The sequence below is a fragment of the Sus scrofa genome, chromosome 8 (assembly GCF_000003025.6).
Source record: "Sus scrofa isolate TJ Tabasco breed Duroc chromosome 8, Sscrofa11.1, whole genome shotgun sequence".
Taxonomy (NCBI): domain Eukaryota; kingdom Metazoa; phylum Chordata; class Mammalia; order Artiodactyla; family Suidae; genus Sus; species Sus scrofa.
Genome location: NC_010450.4, coordinates 39,571,063 through 39,595,152, shown reverse-complemented (window position 1 = coordinate 39,595,152; position 24,090 = coordinate 39,571,063). Strand labels below are relative to the sequence as shown.

General features: G+C 46.2%; 1 protein-coding gene and 1 long non-coding RNA gene across 4 annotated transcripts in view; one reads left to right on the top strand and one right to left on the bottom strand.

Annotated features, from left to right (window-relative positions):
- On the bottom strand, positions 1,027–11,773 carry LOC110262087. The gene is made up of 2 exons (XR_002346631.1): positions 10,203–11,773; positions 1,027–4,030 (listed from the first exon to the last, which is right to left on the bottom strand). It is a non-coding gene; the product is annotated as an uncharacterized LOC110262087 (long non-coding RNA).
- Positions 13,163–24,090, top strand: part of USP46 (ubiquitin specific peptidase 46) — a 63,836-nt gene continuing 52,908 nt past the window's right edge. The window contains exon 1 of one of the 3 annotated variants that reach the window (XM_021101209.1): positions 13,163–13,554. In XM_021101209.1, coding sequence (XP_020956868.1) covers positions 13,519–13,554 — 36 coding nt within the window. In that variant the 5' untranslated portion in view covers positions 13,163–13,518. Of the gene's footprint in view, positions 13,555–13,953; positions 16,116–24,090 lie in introns of those variants that run through there. The other 2 variants (XM_021101210.1, XM_005666646.3) reach the window with 2 other exon arrangements.

The window sequence follows — 24,090 nt, the reverse complement described above, 5'->3', positions numbered from 1 at the left end:
ATATGTAAATTCCAGGTCCCCACCAGGACCTGTGGGTGAGAATCTTTGGGAGTAGAGCCCTGGTATCTGCATTTCTAATAAGTTTTTCTAGGGATTTCTAAAATCGCTATGGAATGGATAGCCTTCTGGGACAACCTCATCAGAGCTTGGGGACAACGCACCAAGTGGGTACATATCTGAGCAGTTACTTCCAAATAAGGTGATAAGATCAATATACACTGATAATACCAGAAAAGAGAGGGATGGAGTTCCTGCTGTGGCTCAGCTGGTTGCAAACCTGACACAGCCTCTCTAAGGATGTGGGTTCAATCCCTGACCTTACTCAGTGGGTTAAGGATCTGGCACTGCCATGAGCTGCAGCATAGTTTGCAGAATCGGCTCATAGCCAGTGTTGCCATGACAGTGGCATAGGTCTCAGCTTCAGCTTGCAACTTGACTCCTAGCCTGGGAAATTTCCGATGCAGCAGGTGCGGCTATGTCAAAAAAAAAAAGAAAGAAAAGAAAAGAAAAGAAAAGAGAAAGAAAGAAAGAAAGAAAGAAAGAAAGAAAGAAAGAAAGAAAGAAAGAAAGAAAAGAGAGGGCAGATAAATTAGTTCCTTCAAGAAGGGCCCCGCAGACAAGAGCAGAGCTGTGTAGTCCTGGACTCCCTACACTGCTCTGCTGTGGTTGAGACAATCCAGGCTCTGACTACCCGCTGTTATGAGATCTCTGAGAAATGTTCACAACAGTAAATCCTGGACACCATGGCTCTACATGGCACTGTGGATTCCCACGGACCAGTGTTGTTCACATCCATAGCCTCAGATCCGGCACAGCTGCTGTCCTCTTGGCCCCGAGAGACTCCCACTGTCTGATTTGTGTCATCGCATTAAGAACATGGTTCTGCATCCATGAGGACATGGAGTGCTAGTTGTATTTGAAGGATCACTTAGCATGGTTCTCATACATCCTATTTTTGAATTGCTCATCTCCTCTAGGGAACACACGTCCAATGTTTTATTAAAGTCCCTAATGCTTGACATTTTGAGCATTTGTTTAGTTTTTTTTTTTTTTTTTTTTTTCAGAAAAGTGAGGATCCATTTTGGTCATTTCATTTGCCTTGTATTTATTGAATTTTAAATAGCATTGTTGAATGCACTGACTCACGGTGGGGGGAGGGATGCAGATGCTTCAAAGCAGAGCCAAACTTGCAGATCTTGCCAATTGAATTTTCTGCAGATTAGAGAAAACTCAACTACATCCCTCAGCATTTTTTCTGAGAGAATGGGAATCAGGTTCCTGGTGCAGAGCGGAAGTCCCAGATCTCCCCAAATGAATGCAGCCCCATTGTATGCCAGAGGAGCTCTGTGTTATGCCAATATCCAGCCTGCAGAAAGGGCATGGCAAAGACAGTGCTGGGCAATCCAGCAGGGGCCTGCAGGGGACCAGAATTATACAGAGCCTGCTTGGAGGGCCTTCGAGTTGCTGCCAAAGCCCTGGCATTGAGCTCCAGGCAGAAACCTGGCCTTGATACTATTTGATTAGGGCAAGAATCACAAATTCAAATACCTCTGTGGGTCAGGAAGGCAACATAGAGGAGTGAACTGGCCTGTGTAGGTGACTGGTGAGTTAGGGAGCTGTGTTCTCACTGAAGGAGGCCACCCCCGTCAGCTCGTCCGGGCTGTCACCAGGAACGAGGTCCCTGAATGGCTAGAGCCTCTGATATTTCAAGAAAGGCCGATCATCTGAATTTTTATATGAACGCTCTAGATTTCAAATGTGGGCATGAATTCAAATAGATTTTAAAGGCTGCGATGGTTAAGCTAAGTATGCCTGTGGGCTGCTGTTTTGATTTAGGGAATACAATACTTTACATTAATAAGCGCAATGAAATAGAGGAGAAATTATATTTCCCAGATCAAGATGGTGAAAGTTAAGAGTCTATAGCTGGTCTGCTGATGCTGTTAGCGAAGACGCAAACCATGAACCTTATAGGGATAAATTAGCTATATTCTGGTCAGCAGCCAGAGGCTAGGCATTTGCAGTTGTATGCCATTTGTCATGTAGAAGCTCTGAGTATGAATGTATATGGATCCGTGAGGAGCCATAAGTCAAAGTCCACGGTCTGCTGACTGGGTCAACGGTGATATCTTCCGACAAGAAAGCCATTGCATTACGGAGCTAGCCCCCCACCCCCAGCCCCCAGGAATCCTCAGAGGAAGACAGAGCTGGGGATTGACATGGATTCCTTTATAAAACTCCAAGCCCTGACTTGCTGACAAGGGAAGCAGTGAGAATTTAGACAGACTGCTGTGTCTTTCTGCAGAGTGATAGCCAGACAGCTCTCTGGCTATAGTGTTCTGTTGGGATTGGATTTCAGTGTCGAGTTGTCTTCTAATTAGTCAGAGAGAGAAAGCATGGCTGTATAACTACAACACGTGGACAGAGCGTTCTTTCATGGTTAACTACGTGCACTTACAAAATGAACCTGAACTCTGGGAAACTTAACTGAGTTTAAAGAGAAATTTTAGACTTAAGAACATACATTGAATAAAATGTTGAGTATCCTAGAAAAGATTAGGGGTAAATGGAGTAGAATTCTAGTTCTGGCTGTTTGCAGCTGGGGTAGGTCTTGACCATTTAACCTCTCCTGGCCCCGAGTTGGCTGAATTAGATGAATCTAACTGTAATATTCGATTATTTTACAGCTTACTCTTTATTTATTTTTCTAAATTTTTAGCTCTGCCTGTGGCATGTGGAAGTTCCTGGGCCGGGGATGGAACCCGCACCACAGCGGTGACCCAAGCCACTGCAGTGACAATGAAGGACCTATAACCTGCTGCACCATGAGAGAACGCCACACTTTATTTTCAAAAGCTGGTTGTTTTTCTGCCTTGCTTTTATTTCTCTATCCTACTTTATTTCGAGGAGATATTAGATGAATCTTTCTGTTTGCTAAATGGGTCAGCTGGGCCTGTCATATGTCTATGTTATTGTTTTTATATTAGTTGGGACATAGACTTCTCACCAAGATGGGCCTAAAAGGAAATAGGATGATGTGGACTTGGTGCCAAAGATATTTTAAAGCACATTATGAGGTTATAAATGGTTCTTTCTGTTCTGCTATAAAAAGAAACACAATTAGTTGTTAATTAAAATATAGTACTTGAGGAATTCCATGGTGGCTCAGCGGGTTAAGGATCTAGCCTTGACACCGCTGTGGCTCAGGTCACTGCTGTAGGGGGCGTTTGATCCCTGGCCCTGACACTTCGGCATACCGTGAGCCAAAAAAAGACAGTACTTTAATAACACAAGGAAATACAAATATATACATACCTAGCAAAGTGGCTAACATGAAAATGCTACATAATACTAAGAATAGGGAGATACAAAACAACGGGACTGCTGACATTCTGCTAGTATGAGTGTGTGTTAGTATGACCACTTTAAAAACCGGTTTGGCATTATCATCCCAGTTGAACACGCGCTGACTCCATGACTCAGCAACTTACCCGGAAGTGTAGACCCAACAGAAACAAGTGTCTATGTTTACCCAAGGACAAGAATGTTCACAGAAGCATTTCTGGTAAGAGCCTCCAGCTAGAAGGAAACGAAGTATCCCAAGTATCCTTCAGTGTTGACCTTGTGTATCAATTATGACATCTTATACAAGGTAATAGGATACAGCAACACAAACTAACAGACTACAGCTTTTCTGAGCAACATGGCTGACTCTCATAAGCATAATATGGAGCAAAAACAAAACAAAACAAAACAAAAAAAGCCTGGCAAAAAAGAGCTACGCACTGCATGATTTCATTTATATAAACACACACGAACAAAAAACCCAGGCGCAAACGAAGCTATGGCTTTAGACGACAGGATAGAGGCTACCTTTGGGGGAGAGAGGACAGTGATTGGAAGGATCATGGGTGGGGTGGAGGGGGCTTCAGGGATGCTGGTTAAGGTCTCTTCTTTACCTGGTGGTGGAGACACAGGTATGATACACACAGTTTCACGCCTTGTGCTGAGACATAATATTAACAGCTTTCTGAAAAAGTAAAAACCAGTAGGAATCAATAACAGCTGTTGCTGAAACGCATTAAAACAGTGACTTCAACTAAATGGTGCATAATTGTCACTCCCCCCACCCCAAGAAGGCAAATAAGCTACCTTGAATTGTCCTTTCTATTGAAAAATAAAGCCTAAACAGCAAGGAGTATAGTGTGCTTAAAATGAAAACATCTACAGTATCACTGATTCAAAGGTTCCAACTGAATCAGAATTCTATCAAAACCACATAATTCATTTGTAATCACCTGAATCAGTTAGTACTCCTGAAACTTTTGAATCCATTTACCTAGTTCATGCAGATCTGGAAAGGCTTGTCGAGTGAGTATTTATAGCACTTGGAGTCGTCAGGTCCCCACAGCCTACCTCTATATGGCCACTAGTAGTCATCACAGTAGGTGATGACTGGCAGGTGCACAGAGCTTTACAAGGTACATAGCACCACAGCCACCGAAAGGCGGATCTGCTCATGTGGCCTTATCAATGTCATGCCTAATTTGGCTGTCTCTCCCTATTTTCCGAAAAGAAATGCAAGAGTAGAACCCTAAACCCTGATTGGGGACAAAGTTGTACAGTGAGAGAATTCAGCAAAGTCTTGTTTTCCATGAACCACAGGGTTGCCAGCTTTCTAGAAGGGCATGACCACAAAGGAGAATTACAGGTGCTGCTGCCTGCAAGAAGTCTCATTCCAGGTGCCACTTGTGAATCGCTGCCCTCCCACCAGGTGGCAGTGGTGGTCGAGAGGTGGTGAAAGCTATGCAGGTGATCACACATGGGCTGGGAGCACACCAGGGTTTCATCTGGCAAGAAAGAACACATCTTTCCTTTATTGTAAGTAGTGTTTGTGGACATGGGAGGAATGTAATGCCCCCTAAAGAAAGCTTGTTCTAAATCTGTGCCTGTTCTAAATCTGATTAGGCTATTCGAACAACTATTTACTTACCCCAGAGAGTCTATACTTAAGAGTTTTCCCTATTTGATCCATTTTCAATGGCCTATTCAACAAATACGGACTAAGTACCTTCTAGGTGCCTACCATTCTGAGGCTGTGGCAGAAAGAAAGCAGCTGCAAATCCCTCCCTTGGGAGTGATGGAGCTTCGATTCCCCCGAAGGAGCCAGGGGCCATCTCATGTTAATTTCCTCAACCTAATAGATGGATTTGCTCATTTCCAAAACTCTTGGGCCCTCAGTCTGCCCTCCTACCCTTCTAAGAAGAGCACTCCATCAAGCCTCACTTATAGGTTCACTAGCCCCTCACATTTTGATGACAAATGTGCTAATAATCATGGCAAAGGGACAAATAAAATGACCAAACCCTTCCATCGATTCCCTGGCCTCCTTTAAGCTGCTGAGATCGCTCCATATTTTATGACCAAATCTCTCTAGAAAGTCTCATTTCTAAATGAGGGAAGCTCATTTGCTTCAACTTCCTCACCACGTACTTAGCTTCTAAACCCAGCCCTCTCCATACTCACGAGGGCTGTGCTTTCGTACAATTCAGATCAGAACTTAGAGGAAAGAGAAAACCACCAGGAAAGCAGGACGGTGAGTAAAACGGTTCTGCTCAAGTATTGTAGGTAAAGAAGTATTTACCGGAGTTCCTGTTATGGCTCAGTGGGTTAAGAACCCGACTAGGATCCATGAGGACGCAGATTTGATCCCTCGTCTCACCCACTGGGTTAAGCATATGGCGTTGCCTTGAGCTGTGGCATAGGTCAAAGATGCAGCTCGGATCCCTCATGGCCATGGCTGTGCATTGGCCGGCAGCTAAAGCTTTGATTCAACCCCTAGCCTGGGAACTTCCCTATGCTGCAGATGCAGCTGAAAAAAGAAAAAAAGAATTAATTATCTGTGGATTATATGAGAGCCTCTTGTGTGCACCTGCATTGTGCCAAGCATTTTAGTTTCTAAAGAAATGTCAAAAGTAACCTTTGATAAAAACCTGTCAAGGAAGATGAGACTGAGAAGTCTTTCTCTGGAGATGAATTTGAATGGAGTTTTTTTTTGTTTTTGTTTTTGTTTTTTTTTTGTCTTTTCTAGGGCCGCACCCATGGCATATGGAGGTTCCCAGGCTAGGGGTCTAATTGGAGCTGTAGCCACTGGCCTATGCCACAGCCACAGCAATACCAGATCCGAGCCATGTCTGTGACCTACACCACAGCTCACGGCAACGCCAGATCCTTAACCCACTGAGCGAAGCCAGGGATCAAACCCGCTACCTCATGGTTCCTAGTCGGATTTGTTGACCACTGAGCCACGACGGGAACTCCTGAATGGAGTTTTGAGGAGTGAGTGCACTCAAATTAGAAGAAAGAATAATCCATTGAGGGTGGGGGGAGTGGAGAGGCTGCAGACCGGGCAGCAGGAAGGGGGAGTGATGTATTTGATTTAAAGGTTAGAAGAGAAAAGAATGTGAAAAAGTATAGCTGTGTGTGCATACAAAACAGAAGCACTTTGTTGTGCAGCAGAAATTACCGCAACATTGTAAATCAACTCTACTTCAATAAAACTTTCAAAAATGAAAACAAACAAACAAAAAGGTTAGAATAGGTTGGGGCAGAGCCAGGTTAGGGAGGTTCTTGGGAATAAGGCAGAGACTCACTCCCCAAGGTAGTTTTGAGCTCTTCAATCATCTGCCACCTTATTTCCCCTTCCCTTGAAAGCCAGACACGTTTAGTCTGTTTCTTCACCTCCCTCTCACTCGTTAACCCATCTCAATATGGATCATCCAAGAGCCAATACTCTAACTAGTCCACACCAACTGCCTTTGGTAGAATTCAAAGAACTCTAGAGTAATAGGATCCATGGAAATAATGCCTAAATGAATCTGGGCAAGTTACTTAAATTCTGAGCCTCTGTTTTCTCTGAAGTGGGGAGTATAATAGAGCCTTCCTCATTGGGTTATCAGAAGGATTAAAGGCATCGGGGAGTCTTGCTCAAGAACTGAACATTGCTGCTACTATTGTCTTCTTTCATCTCTTAGCTGTATTTGATCCTTTTGACTGCCCCCTTCCGTCCTGAAACACTCTGGCATTACTGATACTGCATGCCTGTTTGCTTTTCTTCTACCATTTTATTTAATTTATTATTATTATTATTATTATTATTATTATTATTATTTTGCTTTTTAGGGCCATACCTGCGGCATATGGAGGTTCCCAGGCTAGGAGCTTAATCGGGGCTACAGCTGCTGGCCTACACCACAGCCACAGCCACAGCCAAGCCAGATCTGAGCTGCATCTGTGACCTACACCGTAGCTCATGGCAATGCCAGATCCTTAACCCATTGAGTGAGGCCAGGGATGGAACCCGTAACCTCGTGGTTCCCAGTCGGATTCATTTCCACTGCATCACAATGGGAATGCCTCTCTCTCTCTCTTCTATAATTTTGGAAGAACTGTATTAGTTTTCTTTGGCTCCTCTTCCTCTGCCTGATCCTCGCATGGTAGAGCTCTTTCTGACTATCCCTTGTCTATTCTCAGTCAAAACTCCTTGGTAAAACCCTCCCTAGGCAATTTCATCCATAACCACGTGGTCTCTGTTATCTTGTCTATATAATTACTTTTAGATTTATCTCCAGTCCAGACATATCTTCAGAGCCTGACTAATACCTGATAAACACTTCAGGTGTTTCATGGTTATCTATCTCCAACTCAGTGCCTCTGAAACTAAGCTTATTTCTCCTCAACCACCTACACCTGCAACCTCTCCTCCAGCATCCCGTCATACAGCGTGCCATTCCTTTTCATTCTAGTCAGAAACTTGGGTCTCATCTTTGACTCATCCTTGTCCCTCATCTCAATCAATCACCAAGCTCAGAGTACTACCTCCCCAAAAAGTCTTCACTCTGTCTGCTCGTCCCTGCCCCCCTTTTTGTCTTTTTAGGGGGCATCCGTGACATATGGAGGTTCCCAGGCTAGGGGTTGAATTGGAGCTACAGCTGCCAGCTTACACCACAGCCACAGCAAAGCCAGATCCGAGCTGTGTCTGCAACCTACACCAGAGCTCACGGCAACTCGGGATCCTTAACCCACTGAGTGAGGCCAGGGATTGAACCTGCATCTTCATGGATGCTACAGATTTGTTTCTGCTGAGCCACGATGGGTACTCCTGCTTGTCCCCTTTCCATTGCTCTTCCTCACCTAGGAATATGCAGGCTCCCAGCAGCTCTGTGACTCTCTCTGCAGATCTCTAAGTGGCCTCCCCTAGAGCACTTTCGCTCTTCCTCCACCCTCTTCCCCATCCAATACCCAGCTAGAACCATCTCATCTTGCAGTTAACCACAGTGTGTTAGCAAATAAAAATCTAATCATGTTCCAACTAGCCTAAAAGTCCTCCAATGGCATTTCAACCAACACTTCAAAATAAGCCAATTGTTCCTGAGACTTAGGGAATCTTAACTGCCCATAAATATCCTCATGACTTTAGATGCAGTTCCCCCATTGTAGGAACTCATTCCAAGGTTAGTTTACCCTTATTTTATGCTAACTGCATGCAGAAAGTAGTGCAGACCTTCATAAACAATGCCCATGCATCCCCCCATTAGAAACCAACCAGAGCAAGTGCCATGGCTGCCTTCTCTTATTCTGAGATCTCTAGGATCCTTCCACAGCGTCAGGCACAAAGCATGGCTTTATTAAGTATTTGTTCCGTACATGATGAAAAAGGAAAAAGGCTGTCATAAAGTTCTTCACAGAATTGCAATACAATCCTCAGAAACTTGTTTGGTTTTAAACTCAAGTCTACAGCCAGGAAAATGTTCTCCCCCAAGACAGCCCAAGTTTACTAGCATTTGCATCTCAAATGAGCTGCCATAACCTATTTGACAATGAGGAAAAAAGGAAAGGAATGAATGTGCCAGGCACAGTGCCTGAGACCGGATGAGACTTTCTTTTTTTTGGTTGTGCCCATGCGCGGTAACAGTGACCCAAGCCACTGTAGTGACACCAGATCCTTGACTCGCTGTGCCACAAGAGAACTCCCCGATGAGGTTTCTCAAATGCACAAAGTTCCTTCTCTGAAGGAGCTTCCAGGCCACTTGGTGAGAAGCCACTGCCCAAATGTTTAACATCTGATTTCTTAGGTGTAAAATGGCAAGCAAAGCAGACCTCTCTCCCCCTTTACATCCAACTAGGGTCGGGAAACAGACAGTAAGCAATCGTGTGCACAATAATAATAGCAGCTATCACTTATGCAGTGGTTATGCCAGGCAGGTGTTTTGGACTCTAGATACACAATCACACTCTCTGAAGAGGCTTTTTCCTGTTATAGATATAGAAATTTTGGCGTAAAGAAATTAAGACAGGAAGTTTCCTTTTGGCCCAGTGTGTGAAGGATCTGAGACTGGCTCGACTGTGGTGTGGGTTCGATCCCTAGCCCAGGACCTTCCACATGCTGTGGGTGAAGCAGAAAAAAAAGAAGAAAGAAGAGGGGGAGGAGGAGGGGCAGGAGAAGGGGAAGGGAGAGGGAGAGGAGGATTAGAGGAGGAAGTTAAGACATTTGCCCAAGATCATACAGTTGGTCCAGAGAATCTGGATGCAGTATTCATTTTTTTTAACCACCCACTCTACTGCCTCCATGCTGTGTGCTGGATGTTATAAGCATATTCATAAATAAAAGGTCTATGAAAGGAAGATCAATGGTGCTGTAAGAACACATGACAAAGGCATCCCACCCTGTCTTAGGTCATCTGACGGCTGAGTGGTGTTACCTAAGCAAGGAAGGGAAGCAGGAGGGGCACTGACACAAAACTGGTAGCAAATGAAGGGTGAGCATGGAGCCACCTGGGTATAGCTCAATGGCTGGTGGTAGGAAACAATCTCGAAAGGCGACATGGAGGAGGCAGATCTGAGGGAGGAAGACCTGGAAAAATCCATCCAGTAGAGAAGAGAGGAAAGGGAAATATCATGAATTTAGAGTGAACCCAATGCATTTTGGGCACAGGGAGACAATGGTGTATCAGAACTGTTTCAGCTGTGAGCAGCAGACACTCAATTTGAACTACCAAAGAAAACAAGGACTGAGTTCCCTTGTGGTGCAGGTTAAGAATCAGGTGTTGTCACTGCTATGGCTCTGGCTTCAACCTCTGGCCCAGGAAAACTTCTGCAGGGGAGATTAAAAAAAAAAAAAAAAAAAAAAAAAAGGACTTTACCATCTTCCATCTTAAGTTGCTGAAGATTCTCGGATACAGATCTGGCAGCAACAGGATAAATGATGTTGTTAGGATCTCTTTTACATTTCTCAGCTTCATTTTTCTTCATTCTCAGGCAGTGGAAAGATGGTACCTAGAGATTTTATATCAGCTCAGCAAGCTCCAGAAGGGGAGGACATCTTTCCCCAAAGACGCAGGGCTAATTCTCATTGGCTCAGCTTATATTACATCCTCCTAGCTGAACCAATCACTGTAGCTGGCCCATGAGATGCTCTCATTAGCCAGGCCTGGTTCTTGGGCCTTCATTTGTTTAGTGCCAGCCTATGTCTCATGTTTCCACTTTCCTACTTTCCCCAGTTTTGACTCTCTACATTCATACCAGCGGGCCTCTCTATGTGAAACACTTTCCCTCCAACTTCGCTCATTAGCTTGTCAACATTTTCATCATTTTACCTCTTATCACCTCAAAATAATGATTCCTCCCTGAACAAGGCTGAGGTTACAATTATTCTTCGATTGATGGCTTTTCCAGTTCAGACCTGTGAATACCAACCACACAGTAGTGTAAAAATGCATTTAATTATTCATGAGTCTGACAAGATCTGCTGTGTTCAATTGATTTGTTGTGTTTGTAATTCACTGCCCAAGTTTCAATCTGGATGTTTGTCCATATTGACCACTTTGGTTTTAGGCTATAGGCTGTTAAAAGGCATGCGAAGGATCCTTTTAACTTGCTGACATAGCACTCAATAATCAGATGATGTTCAGTTTTCATTATGTCAATGGCATTTTTCAACCCTGTGGACTTTGCGATCCATTATGCTAATGTTGGCAAAAATACTGAACTCTATGATGGCATAAAATTTTCATAGATTTAAGGCTCTGAATTAATGTCTTTCTAGTGGAATATCTGTGAAACTGCACCCCAAGGCCTGAGGTTTGGCTTTGAGGTTGCTCTTGAACTTGTTCTGTGACTTTCCTCAAGTATTTACAGCTTCCCAGACATCAGTTACCCAACTGGCCATAGGCTGGGTGTTTTTTGCTGTCTTCTCTCTTCAAGGTGCTTAGCCAGGCCAGCACATCAGCTTCCTTTGCAACATTTGGGTAAAAGGATTGAGGTAGGATACTTGATACCTAAGCCTTATTTATTATTTTATTTATTTATGCGACACCTTCGGCACGTGCAAGTTCCTGGGGCCTGGGATCAAACCTGAGCCACAGTAGTGACAACTGCTGAATCCTTAACCGCTAGGCTGCCAGGGAACTCTGATACCTAAGCTTTATTTTCCTGATCTACAAAAGACAACTGTAATAGTATCTATTACCTGATAGTTATGGTGATGACTGAAGATCAGGAATATAAAGAACGTCATGATTGAAAATGGTAAGAAATCAAAGTGAGTGATCACCATGTTTGGAAGTAAGATGTAGGTAGAATGACCTAGTTTAAGCAGGAATTGATTCTTTATTTTATTTTTGTCTTTTTGCCTTTTCTAGGGCCGCTCCCTTGGCATATGGAGGTCCCCAGGCCACAGGTGGAATCGGAGCCGCAGCTGCCGGCCTTTGCCAGAGCCACTGCAACTTGGGATCCAAACCACGTCTGCAATCTACACCACAGCTCACAGCAACGCCGAATCCTTAACCTACTGAGCGAGGCCAGGGATCGAACTGGCAACCTCATGGTTTCCAGTTGGATTCGTTAATCACTGAGCCATGACAGGAACTCCAGGGACTGATTCTTTAAATCCATGGAAATATACAGAGCCAAGAAGACCCCAAGAAAGCTTTAGTCGGCTGTTGTCTTTTTAGTCCCATCCCAGGTCCTAAGCATATTAGCAACCAACGGTTCTGAAATCTTACGTGTAGAACACTAAATAGATAATGGAAGACAGCGTGCTCTTTTCCCAGTATGGGACTCTTGGTTGGATAAAAGCTATTTTCAATTATATTAATTTTCCTCTAATTCGATTTGTCACAAAGTATATTGGTTTAAGAATTATCACCGGTTTCACTTGTACAACTTCTCCGATGAAAGCAGTAAATTGTAACCTTGTATGAGAACTGTTTCACACCTTCGGAAATTGGCTCCTCCACTTCACAGGAACCTATCTGCTAAGTGGTGTAGATTCGCTGCTTTGAGTCAGAAACCATGACCTTTTCTGCAGGAAATGCGTACACGCCCATACGATGACCCTTCTCTCAGGGGTTGGCTGCCCCTGAGAGAGGTATGCTTTCCTCAAAGGTGCGGAAAAGTTTGGTTTTCATGCTTTCCAGATTCAGATCTCTCCTCGGCCCTTTCCCAGTCCTTGCGGAGACCTCTCCTTTGTACCTGCTAATGTCACAAATTGCCCAGCGAGCCTTGTCTGGCCTCCGCCCAGACCCAGATTCCTGTCCCCTCCCGGCGCCCTCGACCAGGCAGCTAGCCCGCGGCTGGCCAGGGCTCTCGACCCCACCGTGTCCTGACCCCGTTTACTTCTTGGGTCCCCGCCGGTGCCATCTGGCCGGAGTCCCGGGGAGAAACGAAAAGTTGGACGTGGTCACCCCAGCACCTTGCCCCTTCCAATCTCCCAAACCTTAAAATCCCCTGGGCTGCGGAGGGCCGCGCCGCAGGCGACAAGTGAAGGCAAGAAAGCGGCCCCGCGTCCCCGGCGGCCTCTCTGCGGCGACGTGCCCGGCTTCCCCAGCCCGCGGGCGGCCCCTTCCGCCGGCCGACGCCCGACGCGGGCGCGGTCCCTGCCTCCCCGGCCACGCCGCGGCCCAGAGGAGAGGGAGGAGGCCGCCGGCGTTTCGGGGTCCGCCCGGGGTACCCGCAGCAGCGCGATCAAGGGCCTGGCTGCGTATTCCAGCCCATACAGAGCGAAGCAGGACCTTTTAAAAAAAGAAGAAAAAGGCCAAGCCGGGGGTGGCCGGGGTTGGGGGGGGCGGAAGAGGGAGGAGGAGCCGCGGGGACCGGAGCCGGGGACGGGCGCGCGGCGGGAGCGCTCGGGGCGCGGGCTGCACGCGGCGCTCGGGCCGCCCCTCCTCCCGGCGCCGCCGGCCGCGGCCCAGGCTGCTTCGCTCCGCCACTCCCCGCCCCTCCGCTCTCCCTCCCGCCTCCCGCCTTCCCCGCCCTCCCCGCCTCCTCTCCTCCCTCCCGGCCTCCCTCTCCCAGCCAAACTGAAAGCCGGAGCCCGGGCCGCCTCCCCGCCGCCGCCGCCGCCGCCGCCGCCGCCGCCGCCGCCGCCGCGCCCGGCCTCCCCGCGAGCGCTCCACCATGGCCGGCCCTGCTTTCACCTTATAAAGATGGCGGTGCGGGATCGCTGCAACCTTTAGACTAATGACTGTCCGAAACATCGCCTCCATCTGTAATATGGTGAGTGGCCGCCGCCGCCTCGGGGGTCGCGCCCTAGGCGCCGCAAAGCGAAGAAAGGGAAACCCGAGCCGCACGCCTGCCGGGCGGCCCGCGGGGGTGGGGGCGTGGGGGAGGCGGGGGCCTCGCGGCGCTGCCCCCGAAGTTCCGGGCCCCCGGGCGGGGCGGGCCGGTGGCGGCCCCGGGAGCGGGCGGGGGAGGGGCCGTCGGGCCACCCGCCCCCCTCTCGGACCCGGGACCCGGGAGCTTGCCCGCCGGTCCTCGGACCGCGCCGCTGCACCTCGGTCCTCGGGTTGCGGTGGAAGTGTCTTGGGGGAGGGGGCAGGCCGAACCCGGACGTCCCGGGGGACCGGGTTGGAAGAAAAGCTGGGGCGAGCGGGGGTGGGGGTGGGGGGCACCCATCCTGCCCTTGCGGTAGATAAAGCCCAGCCCGACTCCGTGACCGCCCTCATCTCGTTTTTTTTTTTGAGTTCACTCCTTAAACTGTATTTAAAAATTCACTTGGCAGAGGCCATCGCTGTATCTGGAGACATCTGAAATGCGATAAAGCTGTAAAAAGTGCAAAATGTGGTTAGGGAAGTGAACTTCTACCTGGCTTGGGAAAGCATGGCTATTTGTTTTGGAGGCCTCAGTTTCCCCACCTGTGAAAGGGGCACAAGGTTATATGGCAGTAACCCTTAGAGGCCCTAAGGATGGGGCTGACTGGGGGCGTGGAGGTCTCCAGGGTTATCCTGCCAGATGCTCTGCAGACCCAGCGCAGGCTGATGGGCCTGGACACAGCAAGGGGACTTCGCTGGGCTCCATCTGAGGATTGAGTCCACCGTCATGATGTGGAGATCACTTTAACTTGGGTTTCTCCCATTGCTTTCCCTTCCTTTGCAGTTTCTGCAGGAACAGCCAGAGCCCTTGGGTCACCAGGGTGCATCCTGCTGGTACCTCCACTTGTCAGAGCCTCAGAGAGCACAACCTGCACCCTGGCGTCAGGCATTGCCCTCCTGTGCGGGGTTTAGAGAGGGTGTACTTTGCCTCCACCCTCTAGGGGTACCACTCCCCTCCCCCCAGCTGGATGGAACACATGTTCTTTTAGTGCAGGGTTCGGGGGGAAACCTCCCTTGAAACACGCCACTAAAGGGAATCTGAGGAGGCTTGATTGAGAAGCCTGGGAGTAAGGTGATCTGGCTGCCCTTCCCCCCATCACCCAGCTTTTTAAATCTTCTGTCCCACATTCTATTGCAAGATTAACACATGGGAAAGGAGCATTAAGGAGCCATGTGTTAGCACAGGGGTGGCATCCAGACCCACTGGTGCTGGCTTCAGTTTTCAGCAGTGTTGATGGTGGCTGCCGCCCTCGTTGGCAGAGCACATGTGGGGCCTTCCCAGGGGGACAGCTGCAAAGGTATTGGTGCAGGACCCCTTGCATTTCCTCTCTCCCCTCCTTCTCCACTCATAGACAGGTCTCCCGCTCCTCCCTGTCGAGTGGCATGGATGTTGCTTGGTGCAGTGAAAAGGTGATGCCTTTCTTCTCGGTTTCTCTGTCTGCTAAGACCTGCTCCTGAGGGGAACCGTGAAACCAGAGCAGCTCTAATCCTCTGCTTGGTGCCTGCTGGGGTGGCCTTGGGCTTACAGGGCAGTGAAGCCATTGGTGTTGTTCCTATCCTGCTTTGTGTGTGGTGACACCTCTCTGGATTGAAGCCAGCTGGGAACTGGAGTGTCCCAAGACAAAGCCAGCCTCCAAGCTTTTTTATTTTATTTTATTTTTTTGTGCCCTCAGTGCAGCTGGGGCTTCTTGGCACACCTGAGCCGAATGTTACAACCCATTTCCAGTAGAACTTGGCCGGGGAGGCAAGCTGCAGGGAGAAGGTGAGAGGAAAGGGCCAGCACTGGGTCTGGAGAGTTGACACCTCACGCGGAGTCCCTAAAAAGGCCCCCAATTTAGGATCATCACCCAGGCGAGGTGAGGAACCCATAACTCAGAACTAGAAAGTTTTACGTTCCTATATAGACACCGTCTGGAGTAAGCGATGAAGAGTTTGGTCTCTAAATCAGACTTCCTGGGTTCAGTGTCCTGGTTCTGACACTAGCTTTTTGTCCTTGAACCAGTTGCTCTGTCTCTTTACTCTCCTTACCTATAAAAGGGGGAGGCTAAGGGTTCCTGGCTCATGGGACTGTTGTACTAAATGAGTTACTGAGCCTAGTAATGAGCCAGTGCCCATTGAGTGTCAGCTGATATCTACATCACCTTTCTCATTATTATGTCACCGTCAGTTGTCCAAAGGACAATGGAGATGATGTGTTTGTGGACCTGCTGGAAGCAGCCACTCATCGAAACAACCCACTTGTTCATGGATGCAAACCAGCCTGACTGTGGTGTAGATGGCCCAGTGGGAATCCTTAGCCCCGCCCCTTACAAAAGGCTGCTCAAGTCTTCCTGGCCCCTCCCAGTCTTACTTCCCACGGGGGAGGCTTTGGGATGAGCAGACTGCTGTCTGCTCACTTGATCAGACATCCGTTTTCATTGGTCCCCTCCTTCGATCTTTTCCTGGATGAGGATGAATTGTTTCCAGGTAGGTCTTTTGGGGCTCTCCTCGCCGTTTGGTTTCTCTCTGGGGTTCTTACTGATCCTTTCCACGTCTCCCTCCCTTTAGTCCCAGGTGCTTAGAGTAGTTGTAATAAGCAAATGGCAGTTGCTTTTTTTTTTTTTTAAAGCAGGTCAGTTGGCATATATCAAACAGCCTGCTGTGTATCCAGAAAGAATGTTAAAAAGGTATCATCCCTTTAGGGAGGACTTGTACAAACCCAGACCTAGCCCTGAGAAGTGGATTTGTTTCTGTCCAACAGACAAAAAAGGACCCAGCAGAGTAGGAAAACACCTTGTCGCAAATCCTTCCTGTGATTGAGAAACACCTTCTCTTGCCCCCACGCTTGTTGTGCCAGTTTTAGATACAGGGGTCTTGGGAAATGTTCACCTCCTCCCACGTGTCTCCTGCCCCACTGAAGTTCTGTTGTCCACTGGCACATTAATGTGAGTTCCCATTTGTTTTCATCATTTCGCTTCATGTGAATTCCTGCCATAGTGATTCTTGATCAACTTGCTTAGGGCTTGTCAGCTTAGCACAGAGATAGTAAAGCTTGTTTGGCTAGTGTGTGGTAATTTTCAAAATGCTGCTACCAAGCATGAGGAAATGTTCCTTGTTGATAATCCTCTGACTTTTGTCCAGGCCAATGGATTTAACGTCTTACTATTTTTATGGTCCTACAAATGGAAGGTTTGGAGGGGGAGGGGAGCGCATTTTCTCTTTGAAGAGCCTAAGGGATTGATTTTCTAGAGAGGAAGGATTTGTTAGGAGACACCACATGCGCCCTCTAGAAGTGGGACTTGTACTGATGCAAAGTGGTCTAAATCTTCAAATCTTAATTTCATTTGTTACTAGTGCCGTAAGATGTACCGTGGAAGAAACGCTGTGTGTCAAATAGATTATATCTTGTTCCTGAAAATGGCCATCTGTTGAGGACCTCTGTGCTAGTGTTGGTACCTATTATGTGCAGGTGCTTAATTAAATGAGGTGAGTCCCGGTCTCCAAGATGCTCAGCGGTTTCTTATCTTGCGGGTATAACATTGGTAAAGATGAAACAGTTTCAGTATAGTGTCATCCACAGGGGTGAGGGTTGAACGGAATCTCAGAAGTGATACAGTGGCCAGAGGAACACAGAAGGATGTTTCTGTAATACAGTTTGCTTTTGACTCCTTTTTTTTGGTCTTTTTGCCTTTTCTAGGGCCGCTCTCCCTCAGCATATGGAGGGGTTCCCAGGCTAGGGGTCCAATCGGAGCTGTAGCCGCTGGCCCACACCAGAGCCACAGCAACACGGGATCCGAGCTGTGTCTGCAACCTACACCACAGCTCACAGCAATGCCGGATCCTTAACCCGCTGAGCAAGGCCAGGGATCGAACCTGCAACCTCTTGGTTCCTAGTCAGATTTGTTAACCACTATCCCACCGGGAACTCTGAATTTGACTACTTTTTAAATTTTATAGGAAAATGTGATGTTAGTCAGTGTAACTTAGAACTGGAATCTGTGTCCTTGGCTGTCTCTCCATGAGTCTAATGGTGCGGGATTTTAATTCCTGTAAAGAGTGTGACTGGGTCCCTTTGCTGTACAGCAGGAATTGACAGAGCATTGTAAATCAACTATAATAAGAAATTAAAAAAAAGAAAAAATGAATTCTTGTAAATAGATGAAATCACCATGATATGAAGGGAAAGTAAAATTAGTAAAAAATTTGTAATAAAGCTAGAGGTTTTTTGATAGAGATCATTTTTTTCCCTTTGCCTTTTTAGGGCCGCACTCATAGCATATGGAGGTTCCCAGGCTAGGGATCGAATTGGAGCTGTGGTTGCCGGCCATAGCCACAGCAACACAGGACCTGAGCCCTGTCTGTGACCTACACGACAGCTCACAGCAATGGTGGATCCTTAGCCCGCTGAGCGAGGCCAGAGATTGAACCTGTGTCCTCATGGATGCTAGTCAGATTTGTTTTCCTGTTCCCACAACGGGAACTCCCTGAGATCATTTTCTATTGGTAAGCCAATTATTTATTTGAGGCAAGTCTTTTGAAAAAAGCTGAAAAAAATGTTAAATATTTTTTAAAAATATGTAAAAACCCAAATTTGAGTGAAGAGGTAACTTGCCTCTTCCTCAGTTATGGTTATTCCTTTCTAAAGGAGATGCAGGGAAGTTAATTATTGGAGATGGTGAGTTGAGTATAATGTATCAGCTAGGAGAGGTTAAAGTCATGTGTAAGCATCTCCTCTGATAATTGTCAGATTTAGAAATGCAGTCTGCGGTGGGATGAGCTACTGTTTTTTAAAAAAAAATTTTTTGTATTATAGTTGGTTTACAGTATTCTGTCAATTTCTTCTGTACAGCAAAGTGACCCAGTCATACATATATATATATATATGTGTGTATTATATATATATTCTTTTTCACACATTATCCTCCATCATGTTCCATCGCGAATGATTACGTATAGTTCCCTGTGCTATTCAGCGGGATCTCATTGCTTATCCCCTCCACATGCAAGAGTTTGCATCTACAAACCCCAAACTCCCAGTCCATCCACTCCCTTCCCCTCCCCCTTTGGCAACCACAAGTCTGCTCTCTGTGTCCATGAGGTGGTTTTTGTTTGTTTTTGTTTGTTTGTTTTGGTAGATAGGTTCATTTGTGCCATATGTTAGATTCCAGATGTAAGTGATATCATATGGTATTTGTCTTTCTCCTTCTGATTTACTTCACTTAATATGAGAATCTCTAGTTCCATCCATGTTGCTGCAAATGGCATTGTTTTGTTCTTTAGATGAGTTAATGTTTAAAGAAAAATTCTGCTCTTCTGGCCTCTCAGGTCTACAACGGAGGAGTTTGTGTGGGGTCAGGACCTAGCAATGAGGGCTACAGATTCTTTGCTGTTTTTTGTGAAATTGTAGGGGAAAACAAAGCTGAATACCAATATTTAGTTAGTAACTATATTCTAATAGTTAGTTAGAATTAAAGATTGATACCATTTTTTGAATGTCAACTCTAATTCACCTAAACAATACAACCTATTTATTTATTTTTCACTAATATGAAATTTTGGTATGTTCAGGTTATACTTGAAAGTAATTTTCTTTTTTTTTTTGTCTTTTCTAGGGCTGCACCCGCAGCATGTGGAGGTTCCCAGGCTAGGGGACTAATTGGAGCTGTAGCCACCAGCCTACACCACAGCCACAGCAACGTGGGATCCGAGCCACCGAGCCGTGTCTGTAACCTACAGCACAGCTCACAGCAACACCAGATCCTTAACCCACTGAGCGAGGCCAGGGATCGAACGCACAACCTCATGGTTTCTAGTCGGGTTCATTAATCACTGATCCACGACGGGAACTCTGAAAGCAGTTTTCTGTTTTGATTCTCATGTGCACTTCAGAGAAAATTCTCTAGTTCATACTTCTCTAGTTCATATGTTTTCCCCCACTGGCCTGGTTTGTCTAGTCAGTCTGAAGGGGTTGATGTTTGATTCTGTGGTATCATCAGAAAGGTATCTTTTGGTGGTTTTCTCTCTCGTTGCCCCCAGAGCCAGCCCAAAGCAATCTGATTGGGAGAGTTGAAAAAAGGGTGTCTTTTAGTCTAGTTGACTTCTCTGGCCTAAATATGTTAATGCAACTTCTTCTAATAAACCTTCAGTTGTGGTGCAACCAAATGCTAAAGATTTGGATGGCCTTGCTGATCTTGTAAGAGAAAAGGCCACCCCAAAATATGCCAGCAAAAACTTTTCTTGAGGGAAATGAATTCTGTATCAACAACAAACCAACTCTAAAAGCGTTTTGGAATGTTGCTGTTCTGGGATCATGGCTCGAATTTGGGAGACATCATAAGTCTTCCACATGACATTTTACACCCCTGAGAGTGATTATTTGTCAAGATAATTTGTTATGGTGGTGGTTGTTGGCCATGGCGTGCAACGGCTTGATGTGGCACCTCAGTTCCCAGACCAGGGATTGAACCTGGGCCTCAGCGGTGAATGCACCAGATCTTGACCACTAGACCACCAGGGGACTCCCTGCCATGGATAGTTTTAAGAGCATGAGGGAGAGGGGGAGCCCTGTTGCTCTAGGCTTCCTCTTGCCCATCAAATTCTGATTCTACTTTCAGTTCCCTCAGATGCTTTGCAGTAGCTCAGACCTGGGACTCGTTCTAGGTTGTGGTAAATTTTAAGCATACAGAGAAATAAGGAGACTAATAGAATGAACACCCATTATCTCCCAGCCCATGAAGAAACAAAGTGCTACAAATACAAGTGAACCCTTCTCCATCTCATTCCCTTCCCTCCAGACCATGACCACTATTCTGAATTTGATGTTTATCATGTGTTTTTATACTTTTACGAGACACTTAGGTATTCATAAACCACATAGAGGATTGCTTCCTCATGGTTTTTGTTTTTGTTTTTGTTTTCCTTTTCTTCTTGGCCATACCTGTGGCATGCAGAAATTCCAGGGCGAGGAATTGAACTCGTGCAGCAGTAGCAACCTGAGCTGCTGCAGTGACAACTCTGGATCCTTAACCCCCTGAGCCACAAGGGAACTCCAGCTTTCTCATATTTCAAATGTGCTCTTGTAATACTGAACATCCATCTCCTCAGTTTGCTTTTGTTTAAATTGTGATTTTGATGAGTTCCTATCATGGCTCGGTGGTAATGAACCCGACCAGTATCCATGAGGATGTGGGTTGGATCTGTGGTCTTGCACAGTGGGTTAAGGATTTGGCGTTGCCATGAACTGTGTTGTAGGTTGAAGATTCGGCTCAGATCCTGTGTGGCTGTGGTGTGGTATAGGTGGGCAGTTGCAACTCTGATTCAACCCCTAGCCTGGGAATTTCCATATGCTGTGGGTGTAGCCCTAAAAAGACCAAGAAAAAGAAAAAATTAATGACTTTGAGATTAAGCCATTCAAACACATGCAATTCTGGGTTATTTTAACTGCTGTAAGATATTCCTTCACATGAATATGCTACAATGTAATCATTTTATTGTTGAGTGTACAGTCTTATGTGTGTGCCATGACAGGTTTTTTCTTTTTTTTTTTTTTTTGTTTCTTTTTACTGCCTCATGGATGTTCCCAGGCCTGGGTTGAATCAGAGCTGCAGCTGAGGGCTGCACCACAGCCATGGCAACACCAGATCCGAGCCACATCTTTGACCTATGCCACAGCTTGCAGCCATATCCGATCCTTAACCCACTGAGCAAGGCCAGGGATTGAACCCGCACCTTCAGAGACAGCGTCAGGTCCTTAACTCACTGAGCCACAATGGGAACTCCTGCCGTGGCAGTTTTGAACTTGTATTCCTGTGCATGTGTTTGGAGTTTCTCTGTTGTTCACACCTAGAAGGGAAATTGTTGGGTCAAAGGAAATGGGCATCTTCGACTCTAATATATTTTGCCCACTTGCCGTTCAAGCAGTTGTGCTAATTTGCATTCCAGCCAGCTGTGTTTGGGAGTTCTAGTTGCTCCATATGCTTATAACACCTGATACTGTTAGACTTGAGTTTTTGCCATTCCGATGGGTGTCAGATGGTATCTGTGTGGCTTAAAATGTGCAATCTCCTGTTTATTAGTGAGGCCAAACATCTTTTCAGGTGTTTATTGTGCCGGGTTGTTTTTAATCCAGGGGCTCCAGGGCCCTTTCTGGAGCTTGAAAGACAGGCAGCTGGTTTTGTCTGCCCGTACGGAAATGGATGAGAAGGGGAGCATCAGGGAGGGCAAAGAAAAAGTCAACAAAGATAAAGATGCAAGGGAAGACAGAGGCTGAGGACATAGCAGGGTGAGGCAAACTTGTAGCAAAAGGATTATAGGCTAGAATAGAGAAGATATCTTGTGTTGAGAGGTGATTTGGGATCTGTTACTGTGCTAGCCAGGCCTCTGTTCAAATGACATTGTTCATGCTTTTTTTTTAAATTTTTTTTGCCTTTTTCTAGGGCTGCTCCTGCGGCATATGGAGGTTCCCAGGCTAGGGGTCGAATCAGAGCTGTAGCTGCCAGCCTACGCCACAGCCACAACAATGCAGGATCCGAGCCGAGTCTGTGACCTACACCACAGCTCACTGCAACGCCGGATCCTTAACCCACTGAGCAAGGCCAGGGATCAGACCCGCAACCTCGTGGTTCCTGGTCGGATTCGTTAACCACTGCGCCACGACGGGAACTCCTATTCATGCTGTGTTTAATCGCATTTGGCTTTGGTGAAAATGCTTGTCTTGGGGCCTCTTCTGGTGAGAAAGGGCAGCAAGGCTGGACCTGTGGGGTTTTGCTGTTTACCCGGTTGCTTTTTGAAGTTCTTTTGGAAAGGCAGTGAGAAGCTGGGTTCTCCTTCCTAATGTGCACTTCTTTGTCCTTCAGGGTAGACACACGGTGCAGGAAACCAGTTTTTATCAGGATCCACTTGAATGTACTTGGGAAATTACAGTCTCAAGTATTTAGAAAACATTCCCTGCACTCTATTTTAATTTTCAGAGTATGATGACTGCCACCTTATTGAAGGCAGACATGAATGGTTTTAAAAATATGAAGTTCTCCAGTGGTGCAGTGGATTAAGGATCTGGCATGGTCACTGCAGAGGCTTGGGTCATTGCTGTGGTTCGGGTTCCATTCCTGGCCCAGGAATTTCTACATGCTTGGGCTCAGCCAAAAAGCAATTTGATTGACGATAACTTAAAAAATGTACCTGAGTTTCTTCAGTGTACCAAAGACCCATGCCTGCAGGTGCATTCTTTTATTAAAAATTCAGTTCTGGTGGTGGGGGAGGGGTTTCCTAGGTGGTCTGGTGGTTAGAACTCAATGCTTTTACCACTGCAGCCTGGGTTCAATCCCTGGTCTGGGAACCGAAATCTCACGTCAAGCAGCTGCATGCCTTGGGCAAAAAAAAAAAAAAAAATAAAATGATAATAATCAAACTCTGAGTTTCTGTCCCTAGAGATTTTGATTAAGTGGGCCTAGGGCAGTGGAATCTGCATTTTAATAAATATTTTCTCTGCTTCTCACTCCTTCCTTCTGTTGCAAGCGAGCTGAGGATCACCCTTTGAGAAATATTGCTTTCCTTGAGTAATAACCTTGGCCTCCTAAAGAAAAATGCAGCTTATAGAAATTACCTGCCACCTGAAAGTTTTAAAAAAACTATATAAAATTATTTAAGGTAGTAATTTAACTTTAAGAGCCATAGATCATTGCTATCCTGGTAGATGTAGTTCTTGGTATTAAATAGCTAGAGTTTTATTGCTTTATGCTCCTCGAACAGAGATCCCCAACCCTGGCTCTATGTCACATCCCCTGTGAAGCTTTTGAAAAATGAAATCACAAAACATGAGCAACCCCCAAAAAAAAGGGATAAAAGAACATCATTTAATATATGTTAGAGACCCAAATGCCAATCCTTCAGATTTTAACAGACTTATAATTTATTCATAGTTGGTTAAGATCTTTTTTAGGATATCTTACATAAACTACCTTACATAAACCGCCAACTACCCCTCTTTCCTCTCTCCACCTCCTAGAACTAACCATTTTCCTGAAGATGGTATGTGTTTACTGGGCATGTCTTTATGCTTCATATTTATGAATCCATAAGCAGTATCGGTGTGTATAAAAATATGCAGCCTTTTGCAACTATCTTTTTTCACTCAGCAGTCGTATTCAAGAATATGCTGACACACACGTCTGCTTATTTTCTCTTTATTTATTCCTTCTAATAACTCTTTATTTTTTTAATTTTTTATTTTTATTTTTTGTCTTTTTAGGGCTGCACCCGCGGCGTATGGAGGTTCCCAGGCTAGGGGTCTAATTGAAGCTGGAGCTGCCAGCCTACGCCACAGCCACAGCAACGTGGGATCCAAGCCGTGTCTGCAACCTACACCACAGCGCATGGCAACGCTGGATCCTTACCCCCCTGAACGAGGCCAGGGATCGAACCTGTGTCTTCATGGATGCCAGTCGGGTTCGCTAACCGCTGA